The 14,296-nt window shown below is 38.2% G+C and overlaps 1 protein-coding gene across 1 annotated transcript in view; it reads right to left on the reverse strand.

Annotated features, from left to right (window-relative positions):
* The window catches only part of SLCO6A1 (solute carrier organic anion transporter family member 6A1), a 97,158-nt gene extending 83,683 nt beyond the window's left edge, over positions 1 to 13,475 (reverse strand). Inside the window, exon 1 of the mRNA XM_021085154.1 lies at positions 13,146 to 13,475. Coding sequence (XP_020940813.1) covers positions 13,146 to 13,475 — 330 coding nt within the window. The remainder of the gene's footprint in view (positions 1 to 13,145) is intronic.

The following is a 14,296-nucleotide window of genomic DNA, read 5'->3' on the forward strand; positions in this document are numbered from 1 at the left end:
GGGATTAGTATAACAAGGCATTAGCTAGTAAGAAGTAAAGAGAACGCTAAAGAATATAGAATAGCCATTACAAGGAACAGTCACTTCTGCTGGGGCTGAAAGAGAGCACCCAAAGACTAAAATTCTGACCTTGTTGAAGAGAATACAGCCATGACTTACTGAATGACCACGAAGACAACATAGTGCCCTGCTAGCAAAACTGGCTGGAAATCTTTATTCTAAAACTTTGTGGTAGTTCTTCTTCTATATGCTGGGGAAAGCTTTTCATGGGAGATACCAGAGGAAGCTGCCATCCACTGAGTGCTTCTGGCCACCATGCACTGTGGGAGATGGATACTGGAGAACATGCAAGCACTGCAAGAGCCTGATGCTAGAGAAATGGCACACATTGCAGGAGCTTGCCAAGCAAGCACACTGGAACCAGGAAGAAATATTTCCTGTGTAATGGCTCTCTAGTGCCTTCTACTGTCAAAGTTTAACATTGTGACAGCTGGCAAAGAAAAATATTTAAAGGGCCCAAGTCCATTTTTACAGAGCAGGCAAAAAGGATGAGTTTGGAGCTGAGAGGCAATAAGCTGATACTAATATTAAAACAGGGAGGCAGTAAGTTGACAAACTGATTCTGAAGCAGTTTGTGTGGTCACCTGATCCTACATAAACGCTTTCAGAAAAAAAACCACATCTCAGTTAATTTAATGAGGCCAATATAACCTGATAGTAAAGACAGACAAACATTCCAAGAAAACTACAGACCAATACACTCATTAAAAAAAATTCTGGAGTCCCCATTGTGGTTTAGTGGGTTAAAGACCTGACATTGTTTCTCTGAGGATGTGGATATGATCCTTGGCCTTGCTCAGTGGGTTAAATATCTGGCACTGCCTCAAGCTGAAGTGCAGTTTGCAGACTGGCTCAGATCTGGGGATCTGGTGTTGCTGTGGCTGTCATATAGGTCTCAGATGCAGCTCTGATTTGACTCCTAGCCCAGGAACTTCCAAATGCTGCAGCTGTGGCTCTAAAATGAAAAAAAAATTCTTAGCAAAATTTTGGCAACTGAATCTGACAATCTACAGAAAAGATAATAGGCCAGTAAGAAGGATTTATCCCAGGAATGCAAAGCAGATTAAACATTCAAAAATCAAAAAACAATATATAATGTTAATGGAATAAATAAGAAAAGCCATATGACAGTATCAAGAGATACAGAAAAAAAATGCTTGATTAAATTCAACATCATTGATGATTAAAAACTCCCAACCAAGAATAAAAGGGAACATTTGCAAACTGACAAATAATAAACCTGCAATTAACATATTTAATTGTGAAAGTCAGAACTTCTATTCAATATTGTTCTGTATGTCCTAGCCAGTCCAACAAAGCAAGAAAAAAAATAAAAAGCATGCAGATTGAGAAGAAAGAAGTAAAATTGATGACATGATCATGAGGTTAAAAATCCTAAGGAATCTGCCAAAAGGATCTTAAAACTAGTAAGTGAATTTAGCAAACTTGGAGAAGAGAAGACCTAGATAAATAAATAGATATACCATGGTCAGGTATCAGAACACTCAGTATTGTTAAGACATCAAATTTCCCCAAACCTACATAATCAAAGAATAGTCAACTAAAATCCCAGTAAGTTTTTACAGAATTCAACAAATTGATTTGAAAATTAATGTGGAAAGGCAAAGTATCTAGAATAGCCCAAACAACTTTTTAAAAGAACAAAATCAGAAAAATATTTGATTTCAAAATATATAATAAAACCAGAGTAAACAATGCAATACAGTATTTGCATAAGTTAGGCATATTAAGTCAGGCATATTAAGTCAACACAACAGAGGCTAGAAATAGACTGAGAGAGAGATCAGAGTTTCAAAAAAAATGCCAAGGTAATGCAATGGGTCAAAAGATAGACTGCTCAATAAATCATGCTGGAATAAAGTTTCCATATGGAAAAAGTGAATCTTGACCCTTTCTGTGATCATTTTTTTTCTATGAACAAAAAATTTCAGAGATGGGATTAAGATGATGGAATAGAAGGACTGGAGCTCACCTTCTCTCATAAAAACAACAAAATTACAACCAAATGCTGAGTGACCTTCAACCAAATGGACTGAAAACTTTCAAAAAAGATATCCTACTCCTGAGGACAAAGAGGAGGCAACATCAAGACAGCAAGAGGAGAAATTACACAACAGAGGCAACCCCAAACCCACTGGGAGGGCAGCCCATAGACTGGAAAGTAACTGTATCACAGAGATTCACCTATAGGAGTGAGAGTTCTGAGCCCCACATCAGGTCCCCACAGCTGGGGATCTGGCATTAAGAGAAAGAGCCCCCAGAGTGTCTGGCATTGGGAAACCAGTGGGGATTGTGCACAGGAGCTCCACAGGACTGGGGGAAATGGAGACCCCATTCTTGAAAGGTATACACAGGATTTCATGTGCATTGGGTCCCAGAGCAAAGCAGAGACTCCACAGGAATCTGAGTCAGATCTGACTGTGGTTCTTGGGGGTATCCTGGGAAAACAGGGGGTGACCGTGGCACAGTGTGGGGAAAGGACATTGGAGGCAAAGGTCTCAGGAGTGTCCATCAGCATGTGTCCCTCTAGAGGTGACCATTTTGGGAAAATCTGGTCCCACCCATCAGCACTGAGAAGCCCCTAGCCAAACAATAATCCAGGTGGTATCACAGCCCCACCCATCAGTAAACAGGCTACCTAAATATCCCTCAGAAATAGCACCACCTCTGATCTCACCCAGAGACAAAAAGCCCCACATGCCAGAGGGATAGGAATCATCCCCACCTACCAGTGGGCAGGCATCAGCCCCTCCCATCAGGAAGCCTATATCAAGCCCCCATACCAACTTCAGCCACAAGGGGGGTAGACATCAGAAGTAAGAGAGGCTACAACTCTGTTATCTGTAAAAAGGTCACCACACCAAAAACCTATAAAAATGAAAAGACAGAGAACTATAACTCAGATAAGGGAGAAAGAAAAAAAAAAAAAGAAAGAAAAAGAAAAACAGCTAAGTGATCTGGAGATTCTCAGCCTCCAGGAAACAGACCTTAGACTGATGATGCTGAAGATGATGCAAGACATTGGAAATAAACTGGAGGCAAAGATTGATAATATACAGGAAATACTGAGCAAAAAAATACAAGATGTAAAACTTAAGCAAGCAGACATACAAAATACAATGACTGAAATAAAAAATTCATTAGAAGCAACCAATAGCAGAATACAGGAGGCAGAAGAATGAATACATGAGGTGGAGGACAGACTAGTGGAAATCGCTGATGCAGAACAGAAAAGAGAAAAAAGACTGAAAAGAAATGAAGACAGTCTCAGAGAACTCTGGGAAAATGTTAAATGCACCAACTTTGGTATTACAGGGGTGATAGAAGGAGAAGAGAGAGAGAAAGGGACAGAAAAAAATATTTGAAGAGATAATAGCCAAAAATTTCCCAAACATGGGAAAGGAACCACTCACTCAATTCCAAGAAGCACAATAAGTACCATATAAAATAAACCTAAGGAGGAATACACCAAGACACATATTACAAACTGACCAAAATTAAAGACAAAGAGAAATATTGAAAGTAGCTAGGGAAAAGAAATGAATAACATACAAAGGAACCTTGATAAGGTTATCAGCAGGCCAGAAGGGAGTGGCACAATATACTTAAAGTGATAAAAAGAAAAAAAACCTCCAACCAAGATTACTTTACCCAGCAAGGCTCTCATTCCGATTTGAAGGAGAAATCAAAAGCTTCACAGATAAGCAAAAGCTAAGAGAATTCAGCAACACTAAACCAGCTTTACAACAAATACTAAAGGAACTTCTCTAGGCAGAAAAGGCCACAACTAGAAACAAAAACAGTACAAATGACAAGGCTCACCAGTAAAGGCATATATACAGTAAATATAGGAAATTATCCACACATAAATATGCTACCAAAATCAGAAATTGTGAGAAGAGGTGGGTACAAATGCAGGACACTGGAGATGCACTTGCAATTAAGAGACCAACAATTTAAAACAATCTCATATATATATACTCTTATGTCAAAACTTCAGAATAACTGCAAACCAAACATCTACAATAGATACACACATAAATAAGAAAAATCAATTCAAATACAACACTAAAGATAGTCATCAAACCACAAGAGGAGAGAGCAAGAGAAGAAGGGAAGAAAAAAGAGCAACAAAAACAAATCCAAAGCAATTAATAAAATGGCAGTAAGAACATACATATCAATAATTACCTTAAATGTATTGGGGCTGCGCCCATGACATATGGAAGTTCCCAGGCTAGGGATAGAATCAGCTACAGCTGCTGGCCCATGCCACTGACACAGCAACACCACATCCACAGCAATGCAGAATCTGGGCCACGTCTTCGACCCACACCACAGCTCATGGCAACGCTGGATCCCTGACCCACTGGGCAAGGCCAGGAATCGAACTCATGACCTTGTGGATACTAGTTGGACTCATTTCTGCTGCACCACAAGGGGAACTCCAAAAGTTGTTTTAGAGTTTAATTTAGCATCATCTGCCTACCCTGTCTACACAGTCATAAACATTTACCTTGCATAACATGGAACAATTCTTAACTTTTGATATTCTTTTCCTTCAATCATAAAAAATGTTCCAAGTACACCAAAAAAAAAAAAAAGGAAATGGTGTATTTACTTGCTATTATCAAATATATACTCCCTGATATTTTCTTGAAAAAAAAATATATATAAAGAAATAAACATTATTACCTTGGCTGAAAGCTTTCTCCACTGTTATTCAGCAAGAACCACTATCATAAGGTTATGTCCATGAATTGATGCCACTTCTACATTTATCCCCTAATAACATGTACTCTTGTGCTTTTAAGATTTTACATCAATAGTAAATTACAAAAGGATAAACTTACAAATTATTTTTATTTTTGACCTGAATGTTATGATTTCACAAATGCTCAATATTAACTGCAAAACTAATTTACTTATTTTAACTTTAAATTGTGCCCTACTATATTAATATATTGTAATTGATTGATTAGTCCAGTCTGTTTTTTTATAATTACTCCAGTCTGTTTTTTAGTAAAAGACATTTTTTTTCTTTTCAGTGCCACACCTGTGGCATATGGAAATTTCCAGGCTGGGGATCGAATGGGAGCTGCAACTGCTGGCCTATGCCACAGCCACAGGAATACCAGGTTCAAGACACATCTGTGACCTACACCACAGCTTGCACAATGCTGGATCTTTAACCCAGTGAGCAAGGCCAGGGATTGAACCCACATCCTCATGGATACTAGTCAGGTTCTTAACACACTGAGCCACAATAGGAACTCTAGCAGAAGACATTTTATATGTCTCCCCATATAGATATGTGAAAAATTCTCTACAGTACATTTCTAGAAGAGGAAACACTGAGTCATACATTATTTACATTGTCAACTTTATTAGAAACTGTAGAACTGCTCTCTAAACTGACTGTATTAATTGATGTGCAACACTAGTATTTACACGCTTCTATTTTTCTATATTTCTAACACTTGTTGTTTTCACACTTTAATTTTTGTCAATATGTTGGGTACAAAATAGTACTCTGAATTTGAATTCTTCTAACTACAAGTGAGATTAAACTTCTTTTATAATGTTTGTTAACACTGTTTTTGACTTATGACTTATTTAGCAATATGCTTTAAATTTTCATACATGAAGTTTTAAGAAGTACTTTTTGTTAGTGATTCCTAAATTGATGGCATTCTCCCAATTGTGAAAACAAAAAATGTCTCCAGATATTGCCAAAAATTCTCTGAGGCAAAACCCTCACATCTCTATCCTTGAGAACCATTCTAGAGACAAACACTATTAATACTTTGATGTATAATTTTCCTGATTTTTTTTCTATGAATACAGCACCCACATTTTTTAAAAGGTGCATATTACAGAAATTACACTATGTGCAGTGTTCTGTGGTTTTTAAAAAATTATCAGTATATCACAGCTTTCTATTCTGTACATTTTAGATATTTCACATGCTTTTTAAAAATTATTTCAATATTGCATTAAAGCTTAGAATTTGAGTATGTTTACTTCAGATTCTAAATGTAGTGCAAAACATTGTAAAAGCCCCTTCTAAATTTCTCTCCAACTATTTTAATATTCCAGGGCATTTTATTATGTATCTGGAATATACTAAAAATATACATATAACAAATATACATGTTTTAATGCAGTACAATTAAACATTCATGAACCCATTTAAGAATTATAAACCTGCTAACACTGCTGAATTTATGTCATATACTTCTCTTCTACTATACTAGAGGTAATCACCACTAAAGAACATGACATTATTATTCCCATATTACTTAACTTTAAAATGGTCTGTCACACATACATGAATCCCTAACATGTTTTTAGTTCATTAAAATGTGCTATCTTCTGAAAAAAATTACCTTAAATGTAAATGGACTAAATGAACCAACCAAAAGACACAGACTGGCTGAATGGATACAAAAACAAGACCCATATATATGTTGTCTTCAAGAGACCCACTTCATTTCTAGGGACACATAGAAATTGAAAGTGAGAGGATGGAAGAAAATATTCCATGCAAATGGGAATCAAAAGAAGGCTGGAGTAGCAATACTCATATTAAACAAAATACTCCTTAAAATGAAGAATATCTTAAGAGACACAGAAGGACACGACATAATGATCAAAGGATCAATCCAAGAAGAAGATATAACAATTTTAAATACATATACACCCAACAGAGGATCACTCAATATATTAGGTAACTGCTAACAACCTTAAAATGACAAATCGACAATAACACAATAATAGCGGGGGACTTTAACACCTCTCTTACATCAATGGACAGATCACCCAGACAAAAAATCAACAAGAAAACACAGGCTCTAAATGAAGCATTAGACAGATGGACGTAATAGACATTTTAGGACATTCCATCCAAAAGCAGCAGAATACACATTCTTCCCAAGTGCACATGGAACATTCTCTAGGATTGATCACATTCTGGGCTGCAAACCAAGCATTGGTAACTTAAAAAAACTGAAATGAGGAGTTCCTGTCATGGAACAGTGGAAACGAATCCGACTAGGAACCATGAGGTTGCAGGCTTGATCCCTGGTGTTGCTCAGTGGGCTAAGGATCCAGCATTGCCGTGAGCTGTGGTGTAGACTGCAGGCACAGCTTGGGCTGGCACTGCTGTGGCTCTAGCATAGGCTGGCAGCTGTAGTTCTGATTAGACCCCTAGCCTGGGAACATCCATATGCCACAGGTGCAGCCCTAAAAAGACAAAAGACAAACAAACAAAAAACTGAAATCATATCAAGTATCTTTTATGACCACAATACTATATGATTGGAAATAAACAATAACAACAACAAAAAAAAAACTGCAAAAAACACAAACACATGGAGACTAAACAACATGCTACTGAACAACCAATGGATCACCAAAGAAATCAAATAGGAAATTAAAAAAATACCTAGAAGCAAATGACAACAAAGATACAACATTCCAAAACCTATGGGATGCAGCAAAAGCCATTCTAAGAGGAAAATTTACAGCAATACAAGCCCACCTCAGGAAACAAGAAAAAGCTCAAATAAACAACCTAACTTTACATCTAAAGCAGCTTGAGAGAGAAGAACAGAGAAGACCTAAAGTTAGTAGAAGAAAAGAAATCATAAAAATCAGAGCAGAAATCAATGAAATAGAAATGAAGAAAACCATAGAAAAGATCAATGAAACGAAAAGCTGGTTCTTTGAAAAGATCAACAAAATTGATAAACCTTTAGCCAGACTTATCAGGAAAATAAGAGACAGGACTCAAATCAATAAAATTAGAAATGAAAAAGGATAAGTTACAGTGGACATCCCAGAAATACAAAGGGTCATAAGAGACTATGACATGCAACCATATGCCAATAAAATAGACAACCTAGAAGAAGTGGACAAATTATTAAAAAAGTACAATCTTCCAAGACTAAAACAAGATGAAATAGAAAAGATGAACGGACCTATCACAAGAACTGAAATTGAAACTGTGATTTAAAAATTTCCAACAAACAAAAGTCCAGGACCAGATGGCTTCACAGGTGAATTCTATCAAACATTCAGAGAAGAGCTAACACCTATCCTTCTGAAACTATTTCAAAAAATTGCAGAGGAAGGGACATTCCCAAACTCATTCTATGAGGCCACCATCACCCTGATACCAAAACCAGACAAAGATACCACAAAAAAAGAAAATTACAGGCCCATTGCACTGATGAAAATAGATGCAAAAATCCTCAACAAAATACTAGCAAACCACATCCAACAATACATTAAAAGGCTTGGACATCATGATCAAGTGGGATTTATCCCAGGGATGCAAGGGTTCTTCAATATCCGCAAATCAATCAGTGTGATACACCACATTAACAAACTGAAGAATAAAAACCACATGATCCTCTCAATAGACGCAGAAAAAGCTTTTAACAAAATCCACCACCCATTTCTGATAAAAACCCTTCAGAAAGTGGCACAGAAGGAACGTACCTCAACATAATAAAGGCCATATATGACAACCCCAGAGCTAACATCATTCTCAATGGTGAAAAGCTGAAAGAATTCCTGCTGATATCAGGAACAAGACAAGGATGTCCGCTCTCACCATTACTATTCAACATAGTTTTGGAAGTCCAAGCCATGGCAATCAGAGAAGTAAAAGAAATAGAGGAATCCAATCAGAAAAGTAATAAGTAAAACTATCACTATTTGCAGATGACATGATACTATACCTAGAGAATCCAAACAACCCTACCAGAAAACTGAGGTTAGAGCTCATCCATGAATTTGGCAAAGTTGTAGGATACAAAATTAATACACAGAAATCAACTGCATTTCTATATACTAACAATGAACGATCAGAAAGAGAAATTAGGGAAAAAATCCTATTTACCATTTTTTTTCTCTTGTCTTTTAGGGCCACACCCATGGCATATGGAGGTTCCCAGGCTAGGGGTCCAATTGGAGCTACAGCTTCTGGCCTATGCCACAGCCACAGCAATGCCAGATCTGAGCTGCATCTGTGACCTACACCACAGCTCACGGCAATACCAGATCCTCAACCCACTGATAGAGGCCAGGGATTGAACCCACAAGCTAACAGTTCCTAGTTGGATTCGTTTCTGCTGTACCACAATGGAAACTCCACATTTACCACTGCATCAAAAAGAATAAAATACCTAGGAGTAAACCTACCTAAAGAGACAAAAGACCTATACTCTGAAAACTATAAAGACACTGATGAAAGAAATTAAAGATGACACAAACAGATGGAAAGACACGCCATGCTCTTGGATTGGAAGAGTCAATATTATCTAAATGACTACATGACCCAAGGCAATTTACAGATTCAATGCAATCCTATCAAAGTACCAAGGATGTTTTTCACTGAACTTGAACAAAATATTTTAAAGTTTGTTTGCAAGCACAAAAGACCCAGAATAGACAAAGACATCCTGAAAAATAAACATGGAGCTGGAGGAATCAGGCTCCCAGACTTCAGACTATACTACAAAGCTATAATCATTAAAACTTTATGGTACTGGCACAAAGACAGAAATATAGATCAGTGGAACAGGATAGAAAGCCCAGAATCAAACCCAAGCACCTACAGCCAACTCATCTATGACAAAGGAGGCAAGAATATACAATGGAGAAAAGACAGTTTGTTCATTAAGTGGTTCTGGGAAAACTGGACAGCCACATGGAAAAGAATGAAATTAGAACACTTCCTAACACCATGCACAAAAGTAACTTCAAAATGGATTAAAGACCTAAATATAAGACTGTACACTATAAAACTCTTAGAGGAAAACATAGGTCAAACACTCTCTGACATAAACCACAGCAACATCTTCTCAGATCCACCTCCTAAAGTAATGACAAATAAGAACAAAAATAAACAAATGGGAGTTAATGAAACTTAAAAGTTTCTACACAGCAAAGGAAACACTAAACAAAACAAAAAGATAGCCCACGGAATGGGAGAAAATATTTTCAAATGAAGCAACTGATAAGGGATTAATCTCCAAAATTTATAAACACTTCCTGAAACTCAATACCAAAAAAACAAAAACCCCATCAAAACATGGGCTGAGGATCTAAACAGACGATTCTCAAAGAATACACACAGATGGCCAAAAAACACATGAACACATGTTCAACATCACTAAATATTACAGAACTGCAAATAAAAACCACTGTGAGGTAACATTTGATCCAACAATCCCACTCCTGGGCATGTATCCAGAGAAAACCATGACTTGAAAAGATACACGTACTCCAATGTTCATTGCCGCACTCTATACAATAGCCAAGACATGGAAACAACCTTTATGTCCATCCACAAAGGAGTGGATACAGAAGATGTGGTACGTATACGCAATGGAATATTACTCAGCCATTGAAAGGAAAGAAATAACGGCATTGCAGTAACATGGATCAACCTAAAAATCATCATCATAAGTGAAGTTAGTCAGACAGTAAGACTATATGCTATAACTTACATGTGTAATCTAAAAAAAGGACACAATGAACTTCTTTGCACAACAGATACTAACTCACAGACTTTGAAAAACTTATGGTTTCCAAATGAGACAGGTTGGGGAGTTGGAGATGGGCTGGGGGTTTGGGATGGAAATGCTGTAAAATTGGATCATGATGATTATGGTACAACTATAAATGCAATAAAATTCACTGAATAATTAAAAAGTTCATTCAAAATGGATCAGCGATCTAAACATAAGAGCAAAACCATAAAACTTTAAAAGACAACAAAGCAGAAAACCCCATGACATTAAGGCAATACTTTCTTTGATCAAAACCCCAAATAATAAACCATAAAAAATAAATGATTTGGACTTCAACAAAAGTGAACACTTTTTCACCAAAAAGACACAAGAAAGAGAATGAAAAGACAGATCACAGGTTTAGGGGGGGAGAGAGAGAGAGAGAGAGAGAGAGGCAAGGCAGGCAGGCAGGCAGGTAGGCCTAAGTCTGGTCATAAGGAATGAAAAAAAAAAAAAATGTTAAAGTTCAACATACAGAATCAAACACCCATATGCTTTAACACCTGCATGGACATAAGAAACAGGGAAAGAGTGAACAACTGTTTCAGACTAAAGAAGTCTAAAATATGACAACTAAATGCAACATGTGTTCCTGGATAGAATTCTGGACCAAAAAGAAAAAGATAATATTGACACAGCAACATGTGAGTGGGGCTACTAATTCACAATGTGATGGTGATATTCCTGACTGGGAGGGGTGTAAAGTGAGTGCAAGAGAGGGTGCTCACTTTGGGAAGATACACGCTGGAGTATTTAGCAGTAATGGGGCACCATATCTGAAAAAGTCTGTGTGTATAGGAAAGAAAAAGCAAAGGAACTAGTGTGGTAAAATGCAAACAACTGGTGAAACTGGGTGAGTGGTAAAGTTCTTTGAATTGCTTTTGCACCCTTTCTGTATATTTGAACTTATTTCAAAATTGTTTAAATTGTAACAAACAATAAATAAATGAATTTATAAATAGATGAAGAAATACATCACATTTATAAATGAAAGACAAAGTTATTACACTCAAACTGTGCTAACGATCTGTATGAAGTCAGCTAACAAGTAGCAGAGCTAAAAACCACTCACTGCAACCACTTCTAAAAAACCTTCACTGGCTCCACACTACCTACCTCATAAGGAGATCATATTGAGACAATGCCTGTAAAGCACCTAACTCATTAACCTAGAACATTAATGAGACATAAACACCTTCTAATAACCTTTCAAATCCTCAGTCTAGTTTTTAAAGACCTTCATAATGTGGCCACATTTGCAACATTAGTGGCCCCAAACTGCAAAATTTATTCATTTATGTATACATATTTATTGAGTGTCTTTTCTGCCTCAGTCACTACACTAGATCCTGGAGAGACATGATGAATAAAATGAATATAATAACCATTTTTGGTGGACAAAACCATCATCCGGCCAAACCTGTCACTCATCACTCGGAAAGAAAGCTTTCCTGTATCTGAGTGTTTATTTACCAAAACACCCTGTCATCAATTGCCTTATTTAATACTCAACCACATTCCCAGCTATCACTGTACATATTTATCAAGGAATAATTCAAATACCTTTCTCAAAGAAATTTATTTGATTTCTCAAGACACCATTTCTCAAATACTCAACCACATTCCCAGCTATCACTGTACATATTTATCAAGGAATAATTCAAATACCTTTCTCAAAGAAATTTATTTGATTTCTCAAGTCACCATTTCTCAAATGGTGACTGTTTCTCTCATATGATTCTTATCACACATAGCCTTTTTACTGACATTATTTAGACATTTTGTTTTAGCGCAATAGAGATGTTTGGCAAAGTGCATACCATCAATGTAAACAGGCTGGTAAAGAATCTAGGTGGAATGGGAGTGGTGAGGGCTGTGGCAAAGTATAGAATATATGTCCTCTCTAAAAGCATTCAAATTCATATTATCCCTCAGACTGTGGGCAAAGATAAACAACTTTAAGTTTGGGTTTTCTGATACAGATTTTCTGAGGTCCCACTCCTCCTCCTCAAATAACATTTAACTTAACAAGATCCAGGCAGGAAGTAGATCTTGTTAACGTAAAACTGTGGGCAAAAGCAGAAACAACCTGGTAGTCACGGCCACTATTTTTTACTTTATTCCCCCAAGTGATTCAACCCCGAGTGACTCAATTTCTCAGGGTTGGTGACTAAACAACAGTTAAATGTCTCAACACCTTCTTCCCTCCTCGTGGCTATCTAGAGCCTAGGCCCCTTTGACCCCCACTCTGAGGAAGAATGGTGTCATTTAAGTGCCTGATGAGGTCAAGCAAGAACAGGTGCCCAAACCCTCGGCAGCAGCCCGTTTAACCCGCTTTGATTCCAGGCATACCTTGAGAACACTGGAGAGTATAGCCACATCAAGCTGGGTGCCACACACCACATGCTCTCCACACACAACCTTGTCCTCCCCCCACTCCCCCTGGCGTCTGCTTCGACCCCTCCTCTAGCCAGCCCCCACCTCAGTCTTACATTGAGAGGTGACCAGGATGCAGAAGAAAACCAGGAAGCAACGGATGTTGTTACAACACTGAGAGCAGGGAATAACTACACAGCCCAAGCCGCAAGGCCCCTCCAAACGCTCCTTCGGTTCTTGTACCTTCTTGGTACTGTGGGGCACGGCCCCAGCCTGGTTCTTTTTTCTGAAACTTAGAAACTTGACCAGCCTGGCTATAAAGATCCTATTGAGTGGGGTTTTCTTCCTGGCTTGCCCAGCCTCTGAGGGCATGATGTTCTCCTCAGGCAGAGCGTGCGCAACCTTGGGCTCCACTTCCACCAGGCCTTCTTGCATGGCTGTGCAACTGGGCTCAGGCAGGGGCTGTGCCTCCAGCACTGGGGAGGGCGGGGCAGGGCAGGGCGGGGCAGGGGCTGCAGTTCCCACCCTGAGCCTGCTCTTCTATCGCCAAGTAGGCCTGCGGCGTGGACGTCGGAAACTGCTGTCCGCCAGGGGTAACTGCACCCCAAACCTCTAAAGGGAACGTTTCTCCTTGGGCGGGAGGCAAACGTCTAGCAGGGAGGTTGACAGTTGCCCCGCGGAACTTTCGGGGCTTTTTCCTTCTCCGCTTCCACGTGGGTAAGGGGGGTGGGGAACAACGCTGGTACCACTAGATTCTGATAACTGCATACAAACAGGGAGCGCCTGAGTAACTCTAATGGAAAGGATACATTAGAGACTCTGATTACTACTATCAAAGGATGCTACAACTTATTTAATACTTTCTCATTAAGAAGCAAGGAAAGAGAGATGTTGAATGATAGGACAGTGGAACTGTCCCCCAGTTTCCTCAGACTTATTTTATTGTGGTGTTTTCTGAATTGGATGATCTCACTAGAAATTGTCAATGACCATGAGAAATCAGAAGACATGAAAAAGAAACTACCACATTTGGAGAAAACCAGCAAATATGAAAAAAGAATGCCCCCAATGAATGCTTCCAAGTGAAGTGTTTCACACATTGAAATTATCATCCTAGAAACTCTATCCCTAGTTAAGACCAGAAAGGATTATTATGTTCCTCCTTAAAGAGGGGATGGACCCTAGGGTGTGATTTACTTTCCCAGGAACAAAAATCTTACTGAAAAGAAAGAATGTAAGAGAATATTATCAGGGTA

This window comes from Sus scrofa, chromosome 2 (assembly GCF_000003025.6).
Source record: "Sus scrofa isolate TJ Tabasco breed Duroc chromosome 2, Sscrofa11.1, whole genome shotgun sequence".
Lineage (NCBI taxonomy): Eukaryota > Metazoa > Chordata > Mammalia > Artiodactyla > Suidae > Sus > Sus scrofa.